At 32.0% G+C, this 25,171-nt stretch overlaps 1 protein-coding gene across 1 annotated transcript in view; it reads right to left on the bottom strand.

Moving 5' to 3' along the window:
• LOC126892205 (adhesion G protein-coupled receptor L2-like) overlaps positions 1 to 15,372 on the bottom strand; it is a 162,880-nt gene extending 147,508 nt beyond the window's left edge. The window contains exon 1 of the mRNA XM_050661712.1: positions 15,212 to 15,372. Within this exon, the coding sequence (XP_050517669.1) occupies positions 15,212 to 15,266 (55 nt within the window). The 5' untranslated portion in view covers positions 15,267 to 15,372. The remainder of the gene's footprint in view (positions 1 to 15,211) is intronic.
• Positions 15,373 to 25,171: the final 9,799 nt, after the last annotated feature.

The following is a 25,171-nucleotide window of genomic DNA, read 5'->3' as shown; positions in this document are numbered from 1 at the left end:
GAAAACACCTCTCTCCCAGTGCCGGACTTACCACTAGGCCGACTAGGCCGCGGCCTAGGGCCGCAAGCAAAAGGGGGCCGCAGCGTTTTGTAAAAAAAAATTTTTTGGTAAAAGAAAATTTACTAATTGAATTGAATCAGTAAACAATTTTTCAAATAAGAGAATGGCTATTCTACTAAACACGTGGTACGGTATTTTACAACGTTTTGACAAGAGAAATCTCTAAAGTAGTATGCATTGAGTCTGAGAGACAACTTTGATTCCTATGAAAAAAGAGGAAAAGAATTGTCTAAAAATGAAACCTATATTCTTAAAATAAAAAAACGCCCGAAAAGAAAAGCTCTCCCTGGCCAAGACAAAGAAGATAAATCCACTGAACCGCACTTTAATGGCAAAGAAAACTTAAAGATTCAATTTTATAATTGACACGCTTTATTCAGAATTGAATGAAAGGTCCGAAGTTTATTTCAGTCTTAATGAAGAATATGGATTTAAAACAACTTATCATCAATTTCCAATGAAGAAATCGGGGTAAACGTTTCTATTTTGACTTAAAAAGTATTGAATCGACATGATGGCGACTTTGGAGAAGAGTGTGTACAGTTCAAAGGCTTTGTTGAAGGTATATTTGATGAAGAAAAAGAACCTCATGACAACAAGATTACGAAGCCTCCTAGAAATACACTTTTGGAGTATCTGAAAATCATTCATGAAAATCAGTTAACAACATTATTTCCGAATATGGACACAGCTTTGCGCATTCTACTATGCATGATGACATCTAATGCATCTGGAGAAAGATCATTCAGCGTGTTGAAAAGAATCAAAAACTACTTGAGTAACTCCACTTCTGACGAAGATTCTAGATTGTCTAGTTCGGCCAGTTTTGTTTCAAATGCTGAGCTTTTTCAAGCCTTAGACTTTAAAAATTTGATTAAAGATTTTGCAGCCAAAAAAGCTAGAACAGTGAGTTTTTAGAGTTAAGATATGATATTTATTATAAGAGAATATTGAATTGAACGATCTAGAAGTTTCTTTGTTGTATTCTTATGCCTGGTTGCACCAACTGATCTTAAGGCTAAGGCGTGCATTAACGAAACATATGCGTTGCACCATTGAGTCTTAGATCAATTTTCAGCTTGCCACAATAGGGGAGTGCATTTAGATTTTCACTTCGGAAAAAATCAAACAAGATAAAACTTTTTGTAATTTCATTAAGAAATGTTTAATAAACAACATATCAAAAAGTTCTACTCGAGAAGTGGGTGCTTCATTTTTTATTAAACAAATGAACAGCGAAATTAGATGTTTTTTTAAATAACTCCGAAAATATAATTTTTAGAAAAAAAATGACTTGAACATTGAAAAAAATTCAGAAAATTTTACAAAAAAAAACATTATATAAAGATTTTTCTAAAATTAAATCCCTAGCTTCTGTAATTTTTTTATTTATAACGCTAAAGTCACCCTTCTCGCACATATTGGCGCACTGTAAACTAGCGTTGGAAGAAGTGCACGGTTGAGTTTTTTAAATCTAATTCTTTAACTAATAGATCAAAAGATATTTTACAAATTGGACATGAAAGAAGATGAAATAAGCTATCTTATGGTTGTAATAAAAAGAAATAAAATGTATGAACATAAGTACGGTGTGGGCGGAAAGTGAGCCTTACATGAATTTTGTTTAAAAATGATTTAAAAATGTGTAACTAATACAATTTTACTTATAAAACTCTCAAATTTGCACACTCACAATCATCTTACTAGACGATGTTTCATTCAAAAAAAAATCTCAAAAATTTAATTCAAATAATGCGATGTCTCAAAAAATGTAATTTTTGAAAACTTCGTAGTTTTACAGAATTCCCACCAATTTAAGACGGCATTACTCAAGTTTGAATAAATATAATACAATTTTTTTGCTATCTTTTTAAAACTTGGTATGTAACCTTTAAAAAACACTGAATTATTTTTGTTTAAAAATGAAATAAACCATTCCTTTTTGAGAAAACTAAGAAAGATAACAAAAATGTAATACGAAAACCGAAAATTACCAGCTGAAAAAATGTATATACAGAGTGATCAAAACTTTTTTCTGTAAAACTTACCTAAAATACATTTAGTAATAAGCTTCAACAATAATAAATGTTCAACAAAAAATTTTTTTTTACCTCTTATACAGTATGTCTGCGTAACTTGGAACCTATTGATAACTTTTTTAATATCAGTTTTACGAAAAAAAGTTATTCTTTATAAAATACCCTGCATCGTATATAACATAAGATGCAACCATCAATTATCAAATTTTTTTAATTTTGTACGAGGTATGTCAAAAAATATGAATTTCACTCAAGAGTAAAGTACCTTTATATTTCACAATATCGAAAATTTTTATGAAGAAAAGTTGTTTGGAATTAAAAACTATGTTCCAATATGTAATTATGTCCTTCTAATCGAAAATTTGTTTTTTTTTAAATATTCTTTCTAACACATTTTAATTTTTAATATTATTGTGAAAATTATTTCTTTATCTTTTTTTTAAGAATTAAATTCCATATTTGTTTGATTGGATTCTACTTGTTTTTCATTTAAATATCCGCCATTTTGGATCCGCCATTTTGAAATTTAAATTTTTAATCTTTAATTCAGATTCAACAACCTGTTAAAAATAAAGACAATAAATGTTATAGAAAAATGTTCTTTTTTATGTTCTTTTTAGAAAATCCGCATTTTGGATCCGCCATTTTATAGTTTATAATGTTGACATTTAAGTTAGGTTTATCAAAGCTCTCAAAAATAAATATATGTAGAAATAAATACATTTTGTAAAGACATTATGATTTTACAACTATTTCTTAAGTTATCCGCCATTTTGGATCTGCCATTTTATAATTTAAATTATCAAAATTTGATTCAGGTTCAGCAACCTCTCAAAAATATCCACATATATGTAAACAAACACGTTTTATAAAAAAAATTCGGATTTTACAACTACTTTTTAAGGATTTTTAGGAAAAAATCCGCCATTTTGAACCCGCCATTTTGAACCCGCCATTTTGAATTTGCAAATTGTAATGTCAGATTCGGGTTCAGCATAATCAAAATTAAAATAAAAACATTTTTTATCAAAATAAAATGTTGAATTCACCCATATTATTAACAATATTTATACAAAACAATTGTTATTGTTTAAACAATTAATAAACAATTAGCGGCGAAATTTTTGAGTAGAACTTTTTACTTTAATATATTTATAAACTAACAAAAAAAGTTTTAGAAAAATATAACCTTGTTTGATTTTTTCCGAAACATTGTATCTTTTCGTTCTAATTGCACTCCCCTACAATGGATTGCATTGATAATAATTGAAAATTATGGTGCAACGTATGTGACATTTAAATCGGTCGTATCTATAAGCTGAGCTGCGTTACGCTAGAGCTTAAGATTTGTTGGTGCAACCAGGCATTAATATTTTTTTCACTCATTTTTTATATGGAAAAAATCTTATCTTTAATATGTCCTTTTAGGAAGCTCTGATGATGGCACGTTATGTGTTGAAAGTACTTAGCTGATATAAAATATATTTTTTACACACTATCAAAAGTTTTTTGAAAACATACACCTGTTTGCCGTTTTGACTTATTTAGAAGTGTGTACAAGTCTTGCAGTATTTTCAGTGGCGTGCTGGAACTTTTCAAGCGGCCCGGTGATTTTATAGAAAAGCGGCCTCCCTTCCTCATGTTACCTTCTATAATCAGGATGTTTTATTTTGTTATTTATAAAATCAAAAAAACAAAAATATAAATTATTTTTAAATCAAACATAAAACTTTGGATTCAATGATTTTTTATAATTTGCTATATTTTTTTTATTTAACAATAAGCAATCTTACAAATAATAACTGATATCGGAGGTGAAGTTTTCACGACATCAACAAAATTGTCATTTGTTAGTTCATGTTCATTATCACTTAGATTAATAATATCATCCTTCATATTTTCTGTGACTGAATATATTCATTATTAAATCGATGTTCTATAATTTCAGTATTTTGCCAAATCCTATTTTTTAATAAAATTTATTATCAGAATTTATTTATTATTTAATAATAATTATTATTAAATATTATAATATTATTAATATCATTTATCAGCAGAATCCACAAGTTTTTATCTAATTGCAGTCGCAGATATGGTAGGATATTTTTTTTTATTTTTCAGTAAATGGTTTAAATGTCGTTAAAGGTACTTTATGTATAGACCTAGACCTCAGTCTGTCGGCATTGCTTGTTTTCGAAGTATTTTTAATAAAGTTGTTTCACATTTAGTTTTATAACCATGGGTTCGAAGAACGTGAAATCATTGAAAAACATGGGCAAGGTGTACGAGTAACTATTGAGGTGTTTTTTTGGGACTGAAACGGAACAATGACATTTCAGTATATTTCAATGGGGAAAATTGCTTTGACATACGAGCAAGGTTGCGGAACGAATTACCCTCGTATGTCGAGGTACCACTGTATACCATTTTTCATTGTATCAAAGTTTCTAGGATTAGAGTGCTTATATCATCATAAAACGATTTGTCTTGATCAAATTGTTTTTCGATACTTCCAATAATTCGGTCAAAAATGTGCAAGACGTTTTTCCGTTTTTTATTCTGCAGAATACATACATGTTTGAAAGAAATTGGAAAACCATAAATATACATACTTGTATGTATGAAAATAAAGATTATCTGTAGCAATCTATTTATGTAGAGTCTTATTCATTTACTTACATTAACTACATACTACTTGACACCGTTCACATGCCAACACGCGTTTTAATGATTTAAAACGCGGGTTAGCATGTGAACACCATCCGTATTAGTAATCGTGTGTTATTAAAACGCGCGTTAAGCGCCTATATTAACAAAATTAACATTCGATTATAAATTTAAAAAATATTTCTTTTGTTACGTCTAAATTTTTTTTGTGAAAAAACCTATTTGACCGGCCTCAAGAGGCCGCGGCCTCTCGGTGATTGCACAGATTCATTTATATGGCCAGCACGCCACTGAGTCTTTTCCAAGTCTTTTCCAATTAATATTTTTATTTTTAAGTACCGTACCCTATTACTAGTACTGTTCATATTATTTTGTTTGTTCTTTTACTTATAATGTCTTTTCAACTCTGCTTTTTTAAGTTTTTTGTTGTTATATGTACTTTTCCCTCCGAATGAAACAAATGGTATTTAATTTTAACAATTAACTACAATACTAATTATTTATAATATAATCATTTTAGCAATATTAATAATTTTACAAATAACTGCTGTTTGCTAACATTTTGAATTATATAATTGTCTATCTTCTTCTTAAGGTGCCTTCTCCATTACTGAAGGTTGGCTACAACTACAGCAAAATTGTTCTCTATTTTGAGCGGTTCTTAGTATCGAATGCATGTCCATGCCTGTCCAGTCTCTCACTGGCTTCTTCAGCCAGGAGCATTTTCTTCTTCCTTCCACTATCCCTTCCATTATATGAGTCGTAAAAAGTTGCATCTTTCTCCTATGTAAATTATTTCCTAGATAACTCGTTGTTCTGTTTTTTTTTTCAATATTTAGGAATTCTCTCTCAGTTTCCATTCTTCTCAGCACTTCCTTGTTGGTCACGTGATCTGTCCAAGAGATCTTCAGCATCCTTCGGAAAACCAACATCTCAAAGGCGTCGATAAATATAGAATTCTTTCTATAAAATTTCTTTTTCGAAATTTCTATAAATATAGAAATTGTTAGAGCTGTCTTGAGGTTTTAGCCAAATTTGCAAACCAAGATTATTTAATTAGTAAATACATTTCAACCTATTTATGTCCGTATAGTCTGGGCTGATTATCGGAGAATAGGCCATTTTTGGGAAAAGTTATTTACCAGCAATTTTATTGCTGCAATCGAAACTTATGATTGTATATATTAATAATATAGATATGCAAAGTCCGCAGATAGTGTGCTACTTTTTTTATAAACAAAATGGCGCCCGAAAATCGTGTTTTTTTCAATTTTTGCTCTATAACTCCAAAGATTTTAACTTTAGACCAAAAATACCCAAATAAAAATTCACCGCAATTAAATTCTGCATAGAGACGTGTTTTTTCCGATTTACTTCGACGAAAATTTTCCACGGAAAAAGCGGGTTTTTCCAACAAAATCTTTAATTTTTAACTAAACTTTTAGATAAGTAGTTGTTAATCAATAATTAAATAACTTGGTAACGTAAAAGCCCTTTCCGAATATATTATAATTCCAGACGCCGATGGAAATTTAATGAACAGTTTAGCAACAATTGAAATGTTAATTAAAAATTTACGGTCGCTATAATAACGACAATAATTACGATGCATAAGAATAACTATGATTTTTTTATAAAAAGACACTATAACTATCTAATGTACTTGAAATTGGACTATTTAAGCGGCCTCAGGAATATTTTAAAATTATAAACAATTTTTTGGCTTATAAACAAATAGAATATCTCGGGAAATATTAAACTAAATTAAATTGTGAAAACGGTATTCGAAAGACAGCGACAGGACGCTTCTTTTAAAAGAAAAAACGTTTAATTATGACGAGTGGTTCCTGAGACACAACCGGTCAAAGTTGACCGAAATTTACGGCAAAGATATAAACAATAGGATCATAATTTTCAAACCATCACCTTTTTATTTTTGTCCTCTTTCTCCACACCAATTTTCATATCTTTAAAATCCTCATAACATATATTATTATAATAAAAACTATCGATAATACGTGTGAAAATTGCCAAAAATAGCAAAATTCCAATCAAAAATTAGGTTGGAGAAAATGTAATCCTCAAAGTTCAAAATCGGTATACGTTAAAAAAAAATGCATTTTCTCGGCTTCCCATGGAGCAATTTCCTTCATTCTTTTTTTGTTCTCAAGTAACTCGAGTAGAGCCATCGAACTAACGCATTATTAAATGTCAAACTTGCTTTTTTTTGTTATAATAAATTTATTTATTTATTATAACACAATATTTTAATTTGTTTAATTAAAAATTGTTTAAATAATTGTACAGCTTTCAAATGAGAATATTTATGTTTTTAACTTTAAAATGTACACTTGTAGTAAGTTTATCTAAAAAAAAGCCTACAACTGGAAAAAATATGTAATTTTCTGTTCTTATAAATAAATTAATATATTATAACAAAACAAAAGCAAGTTTGACATTTAATAATGCGTTAGTTCGATGGCTCTACTCGAGTTATTAGGGAACAAAAAAAGAATGAAGGAAATTGTTCTATGGGAAGTCGAGAAAATGCATTTTCTTAACGTATACCGATTTTGAACTTTGAGGGTTACATTTTCTCCAACCTAATTTTTGATTGGAATTTTGCTATTTTTGGCAATTTTCACACGTATTATCGATAGTTTTTATTATAATAATATATGTTATGAGCATTTTAAGGATATGAAAATTGGTGTGGAGAAAGAGGACAAAAATAAAAAGGTGATGGTTTAAAAATTATGATCCTATTGTTTATATCTTTGCCGTAAATTCCGGTCAACTTTGACCGGTTGTATCTCAGGAACAACTCGTCATAATTAAACGTTTTTTCTTTTAGAAGAAGCATCCTGCCGCTGCCTTTCGAATACCGTTCTCACAATTTAATTTAGTTTAATATTTCCCGAGATATTCTATTTGTTTATAAACCAATAAATTGTTTATAATTTTAAAATATTCCTGAGGCCGCTTAAATAGTCCAATTTCAATTCTGTAAAGTACAATAGATAGGTATAATGTCTTTTTATAAAAAAATCATAGTTATTCTTATACATCATAATTATTGTCGTTATTATAGCGACCGTAAATTTTTAATTAACATTTTAATTGTTGCTAAACTGTTCATTCAATTTCCATAGACTTCTGGAATTATAATATATACGGAAAGGGCTTTTACGTTACCAAGTTATTTAATTATTGATTAACAACTACTTATCTAAAAGTTTAGTTGAAAATTAAAGATTTTGTTGGAAAAACCCGCTTTTTCCGGGGAAAGTTTTCGTCGAAGTAAATCGGAAAAAACAAGTCTCTATGCAGAATTTAATTGTGGTGAATTTTTATTTGGGTGTTTTTGGTCTAAAATTAAAATCTTTGGAGTTATAGAGCAAAAATTGACAAAAACACGATTTTCGGGCGCCATTTTGTTTATAAAAAAAGTAGCACACTATCTGCGGACTTTGCATATCTATATTATTAATACATACAATAATAAGATTCGATTCCAGCAATAAAATTGCTGGTAAATAACTTTTCCTTGTATTTTGCTAATTACCCCAGAGTAGTATTTAAATAGAACATTAGAGGCATTTCTAGTCATTTATGTTATACTTTTTATTATGAATTTTAAAAAGTAAAATTAAAATAAACGTTTTAATTATTATTATTATTATTAAGTCTTTATGCTTTAATTACATAATCGTGAAGTTATCGGGGGCCGCTCGGGGTAATTTGGCCTAGGGCCGCAAATACCCTAAATCCGGCACTGCTCTCTCCCGTCTCTTGTAGAATGAGCGGCTGCACCTAGATTATCACCAAAGGCCAACAATAGTTTTGATCCTCGATTTGCAAATCGCCCTGTCAACTCAGATGATATTTTACGTATTACATATTCTAAGGCCAAATTGAATAGCAACAGTGATAAGGAGTCTCCTTGTCTAAGTTCTGATGTTACACTTATTCTTTTATATCAATAATGTAAGACATTTTGAAACACAAAATAAAAAGTAATTCAGGTACATTTATTGAGAGCCACAAATAATCCTTCAAAGAGCCACATGTGGCTCGCGAGCCACAGTTTGGCCACCCCTGATTATAACATATTTTTTGGATGGAGCTCCTCTGAAATCGGTACAGGAAGTTCAGGGCCCCGCAAGGTTGATTGGCGCCCGCGGGCGGGACATATTTTAGCGCCCTTTAAATCTACTATATACAGGATGAGTGGGGAGGAACGCACCAAACTTTAAGACTGTATAATATACTCGTACGTAAAAATAATCAAAAATAACTCATATTATGTTGTTATTCGATTTTCATTTGTTTCCGAGATACGGGGTATTAAATTTTTTCTTACAAGCTGACGATTTATTTATTGCTCTAAAACCGGTTGAGGTGTGCAAATGAAATTTGGTGGGTTTTAAGACATAATTGGTGCACATTTTTTAAGACACAATTAAGAATTTTATATTCACCATTGGCTCGAGTACGGGTGACAGTCTAAAATTTTTAAAACAAAAAAATAGTACGCCACTGAGATATTTCAAATTAAAAATTATATTTGAATTTCCTGTTTAATTTCTGACAAACAATCTATCTTCATGTTTGTTCATACGACGCTTCGTTTTCATGCAAAAATAAAATATCTTAACGCTTACAAAGTATTCGAAATAAGTTTCTACACATTCATATAGAAACTTCATCAAAAACTTTGTAAGCGTTAAGATGTTTTATTTTTTGCATGGAAACGAAGCGTTGCAGGAAATAAAGGGAAGATATATTTTTTGTCACAAATTGAACGAGGAATTCAAGAAAGATTTTTCATTTGAAATATTTCAGTGGCGTACCATTTTTATCTTTAAAATATTTCAGACTATTACGCGTACGCGCGCCAATGGTGAATATAAAATTCTTAATTGTATGTCAAAACATGCGCAATAACTATGTCTTAAAACCCACCAAATTGCATTTGCACATCTCAACCGGTTTTAGAACAATAAATAAATCGTCAGTTTGTAAGAAAAATTTTAACACCCCGTATCTTGGAAACAAATGAAAATCGAATAACATTTTATTTATTTTAAGGGACTGTCGGCAGTGTCTGCCCTCGGCAATAACGTTATCTTTCATTTTGCGTTTAAATTTTTTTAAAATACTTATTAGTTTTCTCAGGATTCGAAAAAAAATGAATACATTTCAAACACATTGAAAATTTTGACAGGCGAAATTTTGCGCCTTTCCCCTTAAATTTTTTGCAACATTAATGAAGCACCCTGCATATTAAATTAAAAATATACATTTAAGTAAATAAACAATAATATTTTGTCATTTCAAAGTTGTCAAACAAATTTTATACAGGGTGTCTACATAACTAGGAGCCATATGGGAAACTGTTTTATTATTAATTTCGCGAGAAAAAGTTATTCTTCATAAAAAGTTCTGCATTGTCTAGAACTCAGAAGGCAACCATCAAATATCAAATTTTATGAATCTTATACGAGGTATGTCAAAAAATATGAATTTCGGTCAAGAGCAAAGTACGTTTAGTTTTCACAATATTGAAAATTTATTATGAAAAGTTGTTCAGCATTAAAAACTATGTTTCTATATGAAATTACATCCTTCTAAATGAAATATATAGTGATCTAGAAAGGTACTTTACTTTTGATCGAAACTCATATTTTTTTACATACAGCGTGTCTAATTAAGTTGGAAACATATGGGAAACTTTTTTGTTATTCATTTTACGAAAAAATGTTATTCTTTATAAAAAGTTCTGCATGCTCTAGAACCTCAGATTCAATCATCAGATATCAAATTTTGTCAATATTATACGAGCTATGTCAAAAAATATGAATTTCGTTCAAGAGTAAAGTACCTTTATTTCTCTCAATATCGAAAATTCTTATTATGAAAAGTTGTTTGAAAATAAAAACTAAGATCAAATATGCAATAATATGCTTCTAATTGGAAAAATATTTTCCAAATTTTTCTAAATTTATTGATACGTAACTTCGTTTTTATTTATTACACATGCGATAACTCTTTTATTATTACTTTTACGAAAAAAAGGTATTCTTTGTAAAAAGCTCTGCATGTCCTAAGACCGAAGATCCAATCATCAGATATCACATTTTATTAATTTTATACGAGGTATGTCAAAAAATATGAATTTTACTCAAGAGAAAAGTACCTTTATTTTTTACAATATTGAAAATGGTTATTAACAAAAGTTGTTTAGAATTAAAAACTATGTTTCAATATGCAATTACATCCTTATAATTAAAATATTGTGAAATATAAAGGTACTATAATCTTGAGCAAATTTCATATTTTTTGACACGGTAAGACCCCATTTTAACAGTCCCCGTTTCAGCGGTTCTCGATTCCACCGACCCTTTTCAGCAGTCCCCGGTTCAGCGGTACCCATTTCAGCAGTCCCCGTTTCGGCGGTTCTCGATTCCACCGACCCGTTTCAGCGGCGTTTGGTTCTGCAGCATGCCATTTGAGAGGCATCGTTCAGGAAAATGAGTAAAAACAGGACCCTCTTGGGGACAGTAGTTTTAACAATAAAAAATGAACATATAAAATTATTTTTTCTTTTTTTATATGCATTTTTTCATCAGCTTTTCATTGAGCCTACATACAAGCACGGAACATAAAAAATATCTAAGTTATTCTAATTGTTTATAAGCTAAAAGTCAGGTATTTTTCAAACAGTTTTTTTAATAACAATTTCAATAAAATGTTAAAAAATTTTTAATACGTCTTAAAATTAAAGTCTCAAATAATCGACTGCGATCTGTTAAATATATCACAGAGTCACTGTAGGGCAAGAACAGTTGTATAAACAATTGCTCTCTGGGATAAACAAATTGAATAACTTATAAACTATTTGGTCGATCTGGTTGAAATTTAGCACACTTAAATAACTCATTAATTGACATAATTTAAAGTCATTAAATTTTACGTCATTGTGCAAAAAATAAAGTTATTAATATTTATAATTTACTGCAAAAATGAGGGTTTTTTACAATTATCTCGGTCAATTGTTTATATATTACAATATGCTTACCACCAAATTAAAGAACTTTTTAAGATCTACATTTATTTGAAACATTTTTCTCTAAAATGTACAAAAAACGTTTTATAGTCAAAAAACTGCTTTTTTAATTCTTTGGAATTGTTAAAAAAAAAAAGCAAAAACAGCTGTACGTCTTCACGGAATTATCATCAGTTATCCCTCATCTAACGTTTAAAACTTTGAAAACCCTGTAGAACATTTTTACCTGAAATCGATGATTTTTTTCCCTATTAACTGAGGTATATACCGGATACTTAGATATTACCTGTATATTTTCAAACAAGAATAGGTTAAAATAATATCCTACAATAAAACTAATTACTTATCATTGTCATATTATTATTTTCTTATTGAGACCGCTCTATTGGGGACCGCTGAATCGGGGTACCGCTGAAACGGGGACCGCTGTATTGAGACCGCTCAATCGGGGACCGCTGAATAGGGGTGAAACCTTTGACACACCTCGTATAAAATTAATAAAAGTTGATATATCATGGTTGTGTCTTAGATTTTGGACCATGCAGAGCTTTTTATGAAGAATAACTTTTTTTCGTAAAATGAATAATAAAAGAGTTATCATATTTGTAATAATTAAAAATTATGTTACGTATCCATAAATTTGAGAAAAATTTTTTTTCAATTAAAAGCATGTAATTGAATATTTGATCTTAGTTTTTAATTCCAAACAACTTTTTATCATAAGAATTTTCGATATTGAGAGAAATAAAGGTACTTTACCCTTGACCGAAATTCATATTTTTTGACATACTTCGTATAATATTGAGAAAATTTGATATTTGATGATTGAATCTTAGGTTTTGCGAAATGCAGAACTTTTTATTAAGAATAACTTTTTTTCGTAAAATTAATAATAAAAAAGTTTCCCATATGTTTCCAACTTAGGTAGACACGCTGTATATCTCATATAAAATTGAAAAAATTTGATAGGATTTGATGGTTGCATCTTAGATTTTAGACCATGCAAAGCTTTTTAGAAAGAACTTTTTATCCTACATTAATTGTACTTTTCAACAACGCCCTTTTCATTTATTAGAAATAATGTGATAAATCTTTTATTATTATTAATAATTAGCCCTTTTCAGTTATTACAAATAATGTGATAACTCTTTACTCTTTTATTATTATTAATTAATTAATCAATACCAATAAAAGAGTTATCGCATTATTCGTAATAAATGAAAAGGGCGTTGGGTATCTGTAATGCTTTAAAGCCCGCACTTCACTCTCGCCGAAGTCGATCGAGGTTCAACAAGTACGAGAGTGTAGACGGCCACCTTGTGTAACTTTGCCTCACTTCGTTCTACTTCCATTCTCTGTCGGTCTGGTCAAAGGGGTCTTTGTCGGTATCGCATCGCTCTTTGTAGGTATCGCACTTCCTCGCGAAGTAGAACGAGTGTGTAGAGAGGGTACTTCGGACTTCGGTCAACTTTGGCGAAGTAACTTCGCCGAGAGTGTGGAGCCCGTTTAATATATTTTTGACGGAGGAAGTTCAACATTTCAGGACAGGAATAATTATTTTTTCAGTAATAACACAATATTTGATTTTTGAGATTTCTCTAGCTGTTAATGAAATAATTAAAATTGTATATAAAAATGATTATCTCATTTAAAATAAATATTTCTTATTTACCAAACCTTCGGTTTGGCGCCCCTTTGGGGTTACGCCCGCGTGCGCCGCACGCGTTGCACGCCCGGTTACGGGGGCCCTGAGGAAGTTAATAACTTGGGCGTTACGCTCAACCAAACGTTAGGTTGGTCTACTCAAACAGCAAAAGTAGTCGGTAAAGCTAACTCTGCTTTATAGTACCTCATATCAAAAGCTTTTCCTAGGATGTCTCCGTACTTGTTTTTGAATTTCTATAAAAGTTATGTCAGACCACAGTATATAGACTTCGCTCTTTATACTGTGTGTCAGACCTCACCTGGAATTTGCGGTATCTGTTTGGTCACCTCATTTACAAAGATATATTAATTTATTAGAAGGAGTACAACGAAGAGCTACTAAGCTACCTTTTAATTATGCAAGATTAAGCTATAAAACTCGATTAAGAAGACAGAGAGATTAGAAGAGAGAGAGAGAGAGAGAGAGAGAGAGAGAGAGAGAGAGAGAGAGAGAGAGAGAGAGAGAGAGAGAGAGAGAGAATTCTTAGGGGGGAATTTTGGGCAACATCGAATTTTTTTAATATCAGTGAAGATGCTAGACTACGAGGTCATCACTATAAATTGAAAAAGGAACCTTTTAAAACTACTGTGAGGCAAAACTTTTTGGTAAATCGAGTTTTTGATAAATGGAGCAGTTTAAGTGATGACATCGTAGGAGCTATTAGCTTAAATAGTTTCAAAAACAGGTTTGATGATAACTAACTGGACATTGTATGTGTAATGTTAGCAATTTTTGTTAAAATAGTTGTTATAAAATGTAAGGATATATTTTATGTTTTTTTCTTTATGAGAAAAAAATTTGAAATTTTTAGGTATACTTACCTACTTTCTAATTCTTGTATCTATTTTTAATTTGCTATTGTTGTAAGAACTTTTGTAAAAACCAATTCTTTTGAATAATTATCTACTTTAATTTAATTTTTATTTTGTAAGAATTTGTTTTATGTTATATTATTTAGTTTAAGACCTACAATTATTTTGTACTTTGAGCCATATAAGCTTTGCTTTTGCTCGATATTATTGTATAATAATAATAATAATATTAACATTTATATTTTTGCATTATAAATTACTGCAAAAATAAGAATTTTTTGCAACTATCTCGGTAAATTGTTTATGCATTTTAATTTAGTGGCCATCAAATTTAAGGACCTTTAAGATCCACAACTTGTATTTGAACCATTTTTCTCTAAAATGTATAAGGAACGTTTTATAGGCAAAAAAATGATTTTTTCAGTTTTTATGATTTATTATGTGGAAAAATCAACTGTACGTCTTCAAGGATTGTTCATCAGCTATCCCTCATATACCTTTTAGAACCTTCGAAACCTTTATAATATTTTTACGTGAAATAGATAATTTTATACAGATAAACTGGGGTAATATCTACAGAAAAAACCCTAGATAAACTTTTTTGAACCCAAGAAAAACGTTACATAAAAAACAAACGATTATCTGAGAAAAACATAAATATTGGAAAAAAGCGAGTTATGAAAAAAAATATATCTTGATTAATTAATGTGCAAAGATAGGAAGATTTTAAAGCCTTGTTTGCATTCTTATTTTCAAAAAATTTTTTTCTCATGAATATCAATGCCCCAGATCGCACTATCTAGCATCTTATAAACATCCCTCTAATCCTTCTAAAACAGTACTCTAACATTTTACTCACCTAATACGTTACCACTAGCACTCAAAACACAAAAAACTAACACTGAAAATATCATTTTTAATTAACTACAGCAAAAAATCTGCGTTCTTCTAAGTGGCTCCATTGAGAAGCTGCGAAATAGACCACTCCGAACAATAGACATCTGTGGCGGGCGATTTTTTACGACCATTTGTTTGGTCGGCGGCATTAAGGATAATGCGTTTGATCTCGTCAATTGTGGTCGGAAAAGCAGAAGAAAAGCGCACGGAAAACTGTGCTGGGCAACTGGAGCGCGTATGCGCTCTTCTCGAATCAATAAAGCTAAAAAGTGGATGACTTTTATCATCATTGGAATAATAATAGAATATTGTGACTTTAGGTATCAATCGAATATTGTTTGTGCTTTGATGAAACTCAAATTATACGAAAATTACTATTTTTCTCGATATTTGATTTAGAGTTGTTTTCATCCATTCTCCTCCAATAAATATTGGCGAAATTGTTTTGAAAGTTTGTTCATCTTCCTAAAAGTCTTTCTACTGCTGTTTTGTTTATTTAATACTTTTTGTATTCTACGAGCTCCCTAGTGGGAAAGTTTTGGGGTAGTTCTGATTTCTTTCATTATATATGGATTTTGGGCTGCTGAATCCGAATATGAGGTTTGCGGACAAAATTTCTTGCCGGAACATTGAAAAAATCGAAAAACTTCAGCTTTTTTCCGCTTTTTTGCTCAAATCTCGAAAACTATTAACTTTTAGTAAATGGCCTGTTACCAGAAATTAAAGTACTTAAAATTATCTACAAATATCACTATTTACTTTTTTTAGACGAACCGTTCGGTCTAAAGTGCAAGTTGAAAATTGCCAATTTTTAACGGTCTTGGCAAAACCCACTTTTTAATTCCAAAACTTTATTTTTTATTAGAATGCTGTCATTTGATAAATTTCTCCTAGTTGTCTGTACGAATAATAAATGTAATTTCATAATATGAATATGGTATGCCTCTTCTCACAGCTTCCATGAATCCATTCCATCCTAAAATACCAAGAATGACTCTGCTTTTCCCTTAGAGCCACAGAAGATCAGGCACAAATGGAGTCACAGTTTCAGTTGGTGTGAACATTCGCTTCGGATCTTGATTTCTGATAAACCTTGAGGTTTTGTCCTGTCAAAATGTATTAGTTGAACAGCTCTCTGACTTCCATAAACCTCAGGTGCGGGTTTAGTTTTTTGCCGAGGAATGGATTATTTAGGAGCTATTGCATGTTTTGGTGCAATACAATAAATGCCATCCATAACGTAAAAAGTGTGGTATCCGTCGATTGTATGTACGTTAACCCTTTCTGTCCCAACGCTGCATATATATGTTTTTGAAAAAGTGGGTCTGTATTCCCAGCCGCCGTATATATACGTTCAAGGTGTTATGGTATCAATTTACCAAAGCCGAAAATATGCGTTGCTTATAAAATTTTAGACTCATTGGTGTTCCAATGCCGTAGAAATATGTCCGAAAATGTTAGATTATTATTCTCAAAGCCTCAAAATGTTGGCACCTAAGACAGGTCATGCGGACCCATTGCCGTATATATTTGTTCACATATTTTAGATATATGCTATATTGTAGCACTGGTGGCAACGCTTATAGGTAGCTGCTAGAAGGTGAAACGTTTGTAACCACAGAAAAGACCAGAAAAAAAAAGAAGCGAATCGAGATACATGTGTGCAAGATGCGGAGTCGGCCTTTGCGTAGTGTCACGTTTTGAGGAGTAGGTACCGCACAAAAGAAAACTTTTAATGTTAACTTACATTACATTATCTTTTTTAAGTTAGTTACATTTTTTTAAGTTGATTTGCTCTCTGATGAGTATACTTTTGAAAAGAAAACGTTTAAGTTGGTTAAAAAAACTCATTAAAAAATATGTTTTGATCATTTATTTGTTTATTTATATTCCACGTATATATAAGGCCATGGGACTCTAAGCATGAAAAAACCTTTGGGATTGAGAGACCAACATGCAAATTAAGCGCAATGTGTAAAGCGCAGCTGGTCAATTTTCTGAGGATCGCCTGCGATTGCTGACACTTCCAGATAAGCAACACGCTTGCTCAAAGTCTTGTAGCGGCAGTAAGGCCCAGATAGTTGGCCTCACCATTCCTTGCAGGGTTGGCCGTTTTCTCTAGAAAAAGTACGGCTCAAGAAAATAGGTTGATGCAGTTTCCTCTTTGGGGTTTTGTTCATCCTATACAGAAGCTGTTCGGCTGAAAGTGTCAGCATTTGCAGGCGATCCGCAGAAAGATGACCTGCCGTGCTTTACACGGCAGGTGTACGATAACGCTGATTTTAACGTACATGCCAAAATATGCAGTAGCTTCTAAGCAATCCATTCCTCGGATAAAAAAGAAACCCGCGCCTGAGGTTTATGGAAGTCAGGGAGCTGTTCAACTAATTCATTTTAAAAGGACGAAACCTCAAGGTTTATCAGAAATCAAGATAACAGATCCGAAGGAAATGTTCACATCAACTGAAACTTTGACTCCATATGTGCCTGATCCTTTGTGGCTCTAAGGGAAAAGCAGAGACGTTCCCGGTCTCTTAGGACGGAATGGACTCCTGAAAGCTGTCACAGGAGACATACCATACCTATGAACTAACATTTATTATTTGTACAGAAAACTAGGAGAAATTTATCAAATGACAGGGATCTACGAAAAAAGGTCGCCAACAATTGGTCGAGCGAAAAAATGTCGCGCACATTTGAGCGCGTATCAAAAGGTCGCCGGCGAAAAAACAGCGCCGACGAAATAAGGTCGCGTGCAATTGATCGCGCGAAAAAAGATCGCGTCAGAAAATATGTTTTCATTTGCATACTTTAACTTTCCTTCACACTTAATCCAGGCTTAGGTCAGATTTAGATGATGCAATAGAACTAAAGGATTGCTGTTAAATAATGACCCAAACAGTTAAATATTTTCTTATTAGTCATTTTAACCTATTGGTAAAAAATATTTCGTCAACCCAATATTGACTTCTAAATGACTTTAGTTTTATTTTCCACTTTAAATAATAGGAAAATAATTGGAAGTAAATAATCCTATTTGAAATTGATCATGTAAAATGTTCGACCAATTTAATGGTCGAATTAAGGTAATTTTAACTGTAAATGTTGTAGGGAAAGTACCTAGAGGTATTATTTCACGACTTGACAGTGTCGCAAAATTTACCCTTGGTTATTTAAGAGTAAGTTTTAATATAAGCTTAATATATTTTACAGGGTATATACTACATATAGATAGGGTAGGTTAAGGGCTACCATCTTTATTAAAATAAAATTTCCCAAATAAAATAATGATATTGTGGTTAAAAATTATATAACAGGCACAATTTCATTAATACATTGTCACTGGTGAGTACTTATTGAAGATATTATAGTTAAAGAATACATTTATATTAATAACAGATTTGCATACTTTAACTTTCCTTCACACTTTATCCAGGCTTAGGACTGGCAGTTAGTAACTGGCGTGTTTAAAAGTTTTTTTAATTTTAATTTTTTTATTTTTTTCTAATTTTTATTTTTTTTTTATTTGTATTTTTTTGTGTTTTTTTAATTTTTATTTTTTTTTGTTTTTTTTAAATTTTTTTTTAATTGTTTTTTAGTTTTTTATACTTGCAGTTGAAAATTTTGGGCAATTCCTCTTAAATATTCTAGATTTGGCCGGTTCCCGTATTGCAAACAAATCGTTTTTATTCGCCGCGCTGTATCTTTATAAATTTTTTTTTTGAGGTTGTTGGTTTCCAGCTATGTATTGCTCCACTTTTAATCGATTTAAACTCTCTTCTTTCTTTAGCCCCGTAATAAACTTCCATAGATTTGGGTGTGCTGCATTTAATATCGAGGAGAAGCTGTTGTGCCAACCTTCGACAGCATTATTAGTACGCGGTAGATCTTCCTCTATAAATTCGAAGCAATTCCAAAGATTCCTTGGAAACATTGGCGGTCTTCTTTGTTGTCGTCGATCCAATCTGCCTATCCATACATCCTCAAAGTAGTTTATTAAAGGTGTTAGTAAATTTTCATTTTGAGTGTAAAACTCGCTGTCCAGTAGCTCTCCGAATGTTGCAACAACATCTACTTCAGGTACGAAGGCTAAGGCTGCCAATTGTCGCAGATGTAGAGCAAAATTCGCGTCTTCTGTATAAACTTGTTGCAGTCCTGTACCTTGCATGTTTCTCCACAAACATTGTGTGAAATGAAAAAAACATCCACGGATTCTGACTTCAGGAAACTCTTGTTGTAAAGCATTAATTGCTGCTTTTTCATAATCCACCATTATTGTTGTAGGACGTAAACCTGGTCGTAACGTTTTTAATTCATGGAAGAGTCGAGTGTATGTTGCCTGAGTTTTATTAGGAAGTAGAGCAAAAACAGTTGGAATAACGTTGCTATACTGTACGCCATGTATTGTATACAGCTGACCAAACAATAGAGGAGTACATGTGAATGTTCCATCGGCATACCAGTGTTCACAGCTCGCCATCAAAGTTAAATTTCTTTCAGTGGAAAATATTAAAATTCTCTGTTCGTTTGGACCACTGTCAAATAAAAGAAACGGTTCGCCGTTATTGTTTCTGGTGTATTCTTCCGGAATAATAAGCTCTGTTAAGCTTCTTGGATTTGCCGGAATAGCTTCCACTCTTTGGCGTGTGTTCTGAATAGTTCGCTTTAGGGATGAAATAGAAGGTAGCTGCCCAGTTGCACCCACAGACACTTCTTGTGAAACGGTAGCTATGATTCCTTGTGTTGTTAGTTCAACTTGATGAGCCAGTTCTTTCATTCTGTTACAAGCCTTTTTTGCTTCTAATATTGACGCATCGGCAACGTGGTTGTGACTTGTACTTTTCACTACTTCATCTCCCACTGTGTGAACTCTCCCGGTACATTTATGCTTATTGTACTGAGCGCACTTCCAAATTGTCTTTTGATCAATCGTTTTTTCCTTTCTATGGATATATCCATTATACACCAACATATTGGCACCTTTTTGACTTTTTACGTAAGTTAAGACCATCTTGACAAATCGACAAGCTAATGAATAATGAGATATACGATATTTTTCCCATCTTCTTATACATCCAAAATACATTAAAAAGTAATAAAAGTACGTTTCACGAATATGGAATAATAATTACCACATTAGTGAATAACGCACAATTAGACAAAGAACTTTTGTACAATATTTATTTTAGCATTTCCAATAATGTCTTATCGTAATGACTTCATGGAATTCCTAATAAATACCTACACAATAAGGTGCCCTTATCTAAACTACTTATTCTTCACTAATCTGCATAACGACTTTCTACTAAGAACCAATTATGCTAATTACCGGTCTCTGAAAATACCAAAAATAGGTAAACTGGTACCTGGTATTCGTTTGTATGTAATATATACTGTAAATAGAACTATTGTTACTGTACATTTTTAACGATATCCGATTAGGAAGAGCAAACACTTTTAAACACGCCAGTTTTTTGCTGACAGTCCTAAGCCTGTAAAAAGTGTGAAGGAAAGTACCTTTCTGAATTTAGATCCATATATTAAAATTATTCACGTAGAACAAAAAAATACTTTCTTCATGTTAAAAATTGTTCAATTTTCAAGTATATTCACTTGAATAACCTGAAAATACCATATGAAATAATTTCCCATTCTCCTATATTTCCCATCTTCCTACACATCCAAAATACATTAAAAAGTATTTAGATATACGTTATTTTTCCCATCTTCTTATACATCCAAAATACATTAAAAAGTAATTAGATGGAATTCCAAGACTAATCGGCTCATAATGCATAAAGTTAAAGTATGCAAATAGAATTTCTTTAGAACCTTTTTGAAAACCAATTGAATGGTTTTAATAATGTAAAACATGACGCGATCTTTTTTCGCGCGATCAATTGCACGCGACCTTATTTCGTCGGCGCTGTTTTTTCGCCGGCGACCTTTTGATACGCGGTCAAATGTGCGCGACATTTTTTCGCTCGACCAATTGTTGGCGACCTTTTTTCGCGACACCAATGACAGCATTCTAATAAAAAATAAAGTTTTGAAATGTAAAAAGTGGGTTTTGCCGAGACCGTTAAAAATTGGCAATTTTCAACTTGTAGTTTAGCCCGAACGGTTCGTCTGAAAAAAAAATAAATAGTGATATTTGTAGATAATTTTAAGTACTTAATTTAATTTTCGTTTAACAGACCATTTACTAGAAGTTAATAGTTTTCGAGATTTGAGCAAAAAAGCGGAAAAAAGCTAAAATTTTTCGCTTTTTTCCCGATTTTTTCAATGTTCCGGCAAGAAATTTTGTCCGCAAACCTCATATTCGGATTCAGCAGACCAAAATCCATATATAATGAAAGAAATCAGAACTACCCCAAAACTTTCCTAGTCAAAACACAATTTTATTGAATCATTTTATCCCGATCTATCTGTAGAAATGTGAAAAAATTTCATATTTAATGTTAGTTGCGTGTTTACTCTTACACCTTATTTTATATTAACACGTCGACTGCCAACTACGAGTAAACGCGTTGATTGCGATCTTTTCTAGGACGTCAACTACTTATTTCGGGATTTGTTCTATAGCATTGTCATTTATATAGGCCTGGATCCAGCGTACCAAAAAAAAGTTGATAAATAGCTAACTTAAAGTTTGTTAGTAGCTTAACGGTGTCTAGTCGGACAAACTTTGATGTACCGTAAAGTGAGGCTACTTTGTGACACATTTGTTAACTTCGTGACAGTGGCCTCTAAAGTTAAACGTATTAACTTGGCCGAGCCATTAAAAATGCTGGACTAATTAAAATGTTTTATTTCAATAGTAGACTCTGTGTACTATCTAGGGAACAATTACCAAAGTTCCTAGTGCAACTTCGCTCGTCATGCCACAGCTGATTTGATCATCGTCAAAACAGGTGATTTTAGGTTGGCGTGAAAACTTTGACTTTTGAAGAAGAATTTTTAAAAGATATTTCTACCAAAGTTAATTTATATTTTAACACAATTGTTACTTCCATTTAACATTAAAATGTTGTCTGTAAAAAATATGTGTTTCTTTGTGTTTCTTTGTGCCACAGTTAGAATTCCATATAAATATTGCAGAAATCGTGTCACAAAGAGACCCCCATCCATGGGGCGACTTTGTGACAACTTTTTTTTGACATTTTCTTGATTTCTATAACATATAGCGCAGCGATACTCAAAGTGTGTTCCGCGGAACCCTAGGGTTCCGCGAGAATTTAGAAAAAAATTCAAAACACCTCTCTCTGTTCGACTTTTCTGACGCGGTATAGCACGATTCACGAGGCATGGTCGAACCACAGGTCGAACTTAGTTGCCAACTGTTGCCTCATACAATTTTACTAGCCTGTCACCGCCGATACGTGACTTAGTGTGACCAAAGAATACCGCAACCAACTTAATTGGTTGGGGTATTCTTTGGTGACTTAGTCCTTAGTCAGTACTGTCAGTAGTCAGTCGACAATTAGGGTTCGGAGCGATGAGTACCTATCTGCTAGAAAAAAGTGTTTATTTTTCCACTGCTGTATTCTGATTGTATCAGTTTTGTACTATTGTTGTTTGTGATCGTACGTTATTTTGTGGTTATTAATAAAGAAGAATGGAACGTTTTCCTAAAGGCGTTAAACGTGATGTAACAACATCTTCTACCGAAGCCGAATGTTCTAAAACAGTACGCACGGTGTATACAGCAATTACCTGTCAAGACGATTATGCAACGACGTCAAGTTCCACGGTTTCAAAGGCGAAAAATAGGAAGTATGATGACACTGTTTCGGATTTGTTGATTCCAACGGCTCACATATCTGCATTTTATGTAGTAAACTGTTTCCTAATAGTTCCAATGTTTTTTGAGGAAAATAATCTCAGTTGGAACCATTGCATTGACATTTGTACATATGGGGCCAAGGCGATGACAGGTAAAACAGCAGGATTAGTGTCACGAATAAAAAATAAAGCTCCTAATTATAGCTCCAGCCATTATATCCTGCATAGACAAGCACTTGCGATGAAGTCAAGTCAAGTCTAAATGCCGTCAAATCTAAAATTAGTTATGGATGAAGCAGTAAAAAGAATTAATTTTATCAAATCACGACCATATTCCCGATTGTTCTCATTATTGTGTGAAGATTATGACAGCAAACATAAAACACTGCTGCTCCATATAGAAGTGCGATGGCTGTCTCGGGGTAAAACCTTAACAAGGCTATTTGAACTTAGAGCCGAGTTACAAATGTTTCTTTCAGATACTTATTTCAATTTGAAAGACCGTTTGTATGATAAAACTTGGTTGTTCCGACTGTTTTTTATGGCGGATATCTTTCAAAAACTGAACGATTTAAATTTATCATTGCAAGGTAAACAGAGAACAGTGTTCCAAGCCTGTAACAAAAAAACTGCGTTCAAAAGAAAATTAGATTTTTTAATTATTTGCGTCAGAAAGAGGGTTACATCACTCAGTTTGTTAGCGATACGGACTCAGAAATGTTCCAAGATGATGTATTTGAAGAATTGCTCCAATATCTCACTTCCATGCGTGCATCTTTTGATGTATTTTCCCGAAGAACAGAACACAAAAATGAAACTGAATTCATGGATTAACGACTCCTCTCAAAGATTTTTGGTGCAGAATCAGTGATGAATATCCAATGATTGCCAAAATGGCTCTGAATATTCTTCTCCCGTTCCCAACAACATATTTATGCGACAGGATTCTCAACATATGGAGCCACGAAGACAAAATACCGCAATAGACTGGACGCCGAACCTGATATGAGACTTCAAATTAATATAATCTATCAAACCTGATATCAACCAATTGATGAAAAATAAAAAACAGTTTCATACCTCCCATTAGTTAGTTTTTTTTTATTTTAATATTATATTATATTATTATACTTGTTATGTAAGTAAGTAATAAGTAACTGTTACATTGGAATTTGATTATGCTTATTAATAAAAAATACACTTTTAAAAACTATTGTTTTATTGTAGGGTTCCGTTAAGTATTTTGCTTTCCAAAAGGGTTCCGTCACCAAAAAAGATTGAGAACCGCTGATATAGCGCATTCTAGTTTTCACTAACATAGAGGAAAGATTGAGCTTTCAGGCGATATTTTTAAAATTATAATAAACCGAAAGTGTATGTACTATATCATCATAAAACCTAAAAAAGTGTCACAAAGTAGCCTCACATTACGGTACGGGAACACTGGAACAGGGGAAGTTTTAATTGTGAAACAGTTTAAAAATTTCGAACGTCAGATTACGAAAATGTCCCATGTATTTTGTCGGCCAGAACATCTAATTGATTTGTTACCCTTTCATTAAACTCTCATGCAAAAATCAGACTGCTATTCCTAACCAACATGATTCCTGTCTTTTGACATGTTCTTCGTGTCCCACTCATTAAAATGCCCAGTTGGTGATAAACATCAATCTGATTTTTGCATGAAAATTTAATGAAATGTTAAAAAATCAATTGGAAGTTCTGTCCGACAAAATACATGCAACGTTTTCGTAGTCTGGCGTTCCAAATTTTTAACCTGTTCCACAATTAAAATTTCCCTGTTCCAGTGTTCCCATACATCAAAGTTTCTCCGACTAGACACCGTTAAGCTAATAACAAGTTTTCAGCTTGCTATTAATCAACATTTTTTTGGTACGCGGGATCCAGGTCTAATAGTTACACGTCGAGATCGTCTGTGTTTGTTGTTGTCTTTGTTTTTGTCATATTCATTTTTCATCAATCAAATGAGCTTTTTCGCTCATGAAAAAAGAAAATATTTTCAATTTCATTAATAGTCCATTCTTTCACGGTTTTTGCTCTAAATTTTAAAGAACCGCTTGGATTGACATGAAATTTGGCATACGTATAGCTTACATGTCAAAGAAAAAAAGTGATA

This window comes from Diabrotica virgifera, chromosome 9 (assembly GCF_917563875.1).
Source record: "Diabrotica virgifera virgifera chromosome 9, PGI_DIABVI_V3a".
NCBI classification, from domain to species: Eukaryota; Metazoa; Arthropoda; class Insecta; order Coleoptera; family Chrysomelidae; genus Diabrotica; species Diabrotica virgifera.
The sequence above is the reverse complement of the archived record's forward strand: the minus strand, read 5'-3'. Positions and strand labels throughout refer to the sequence as shown.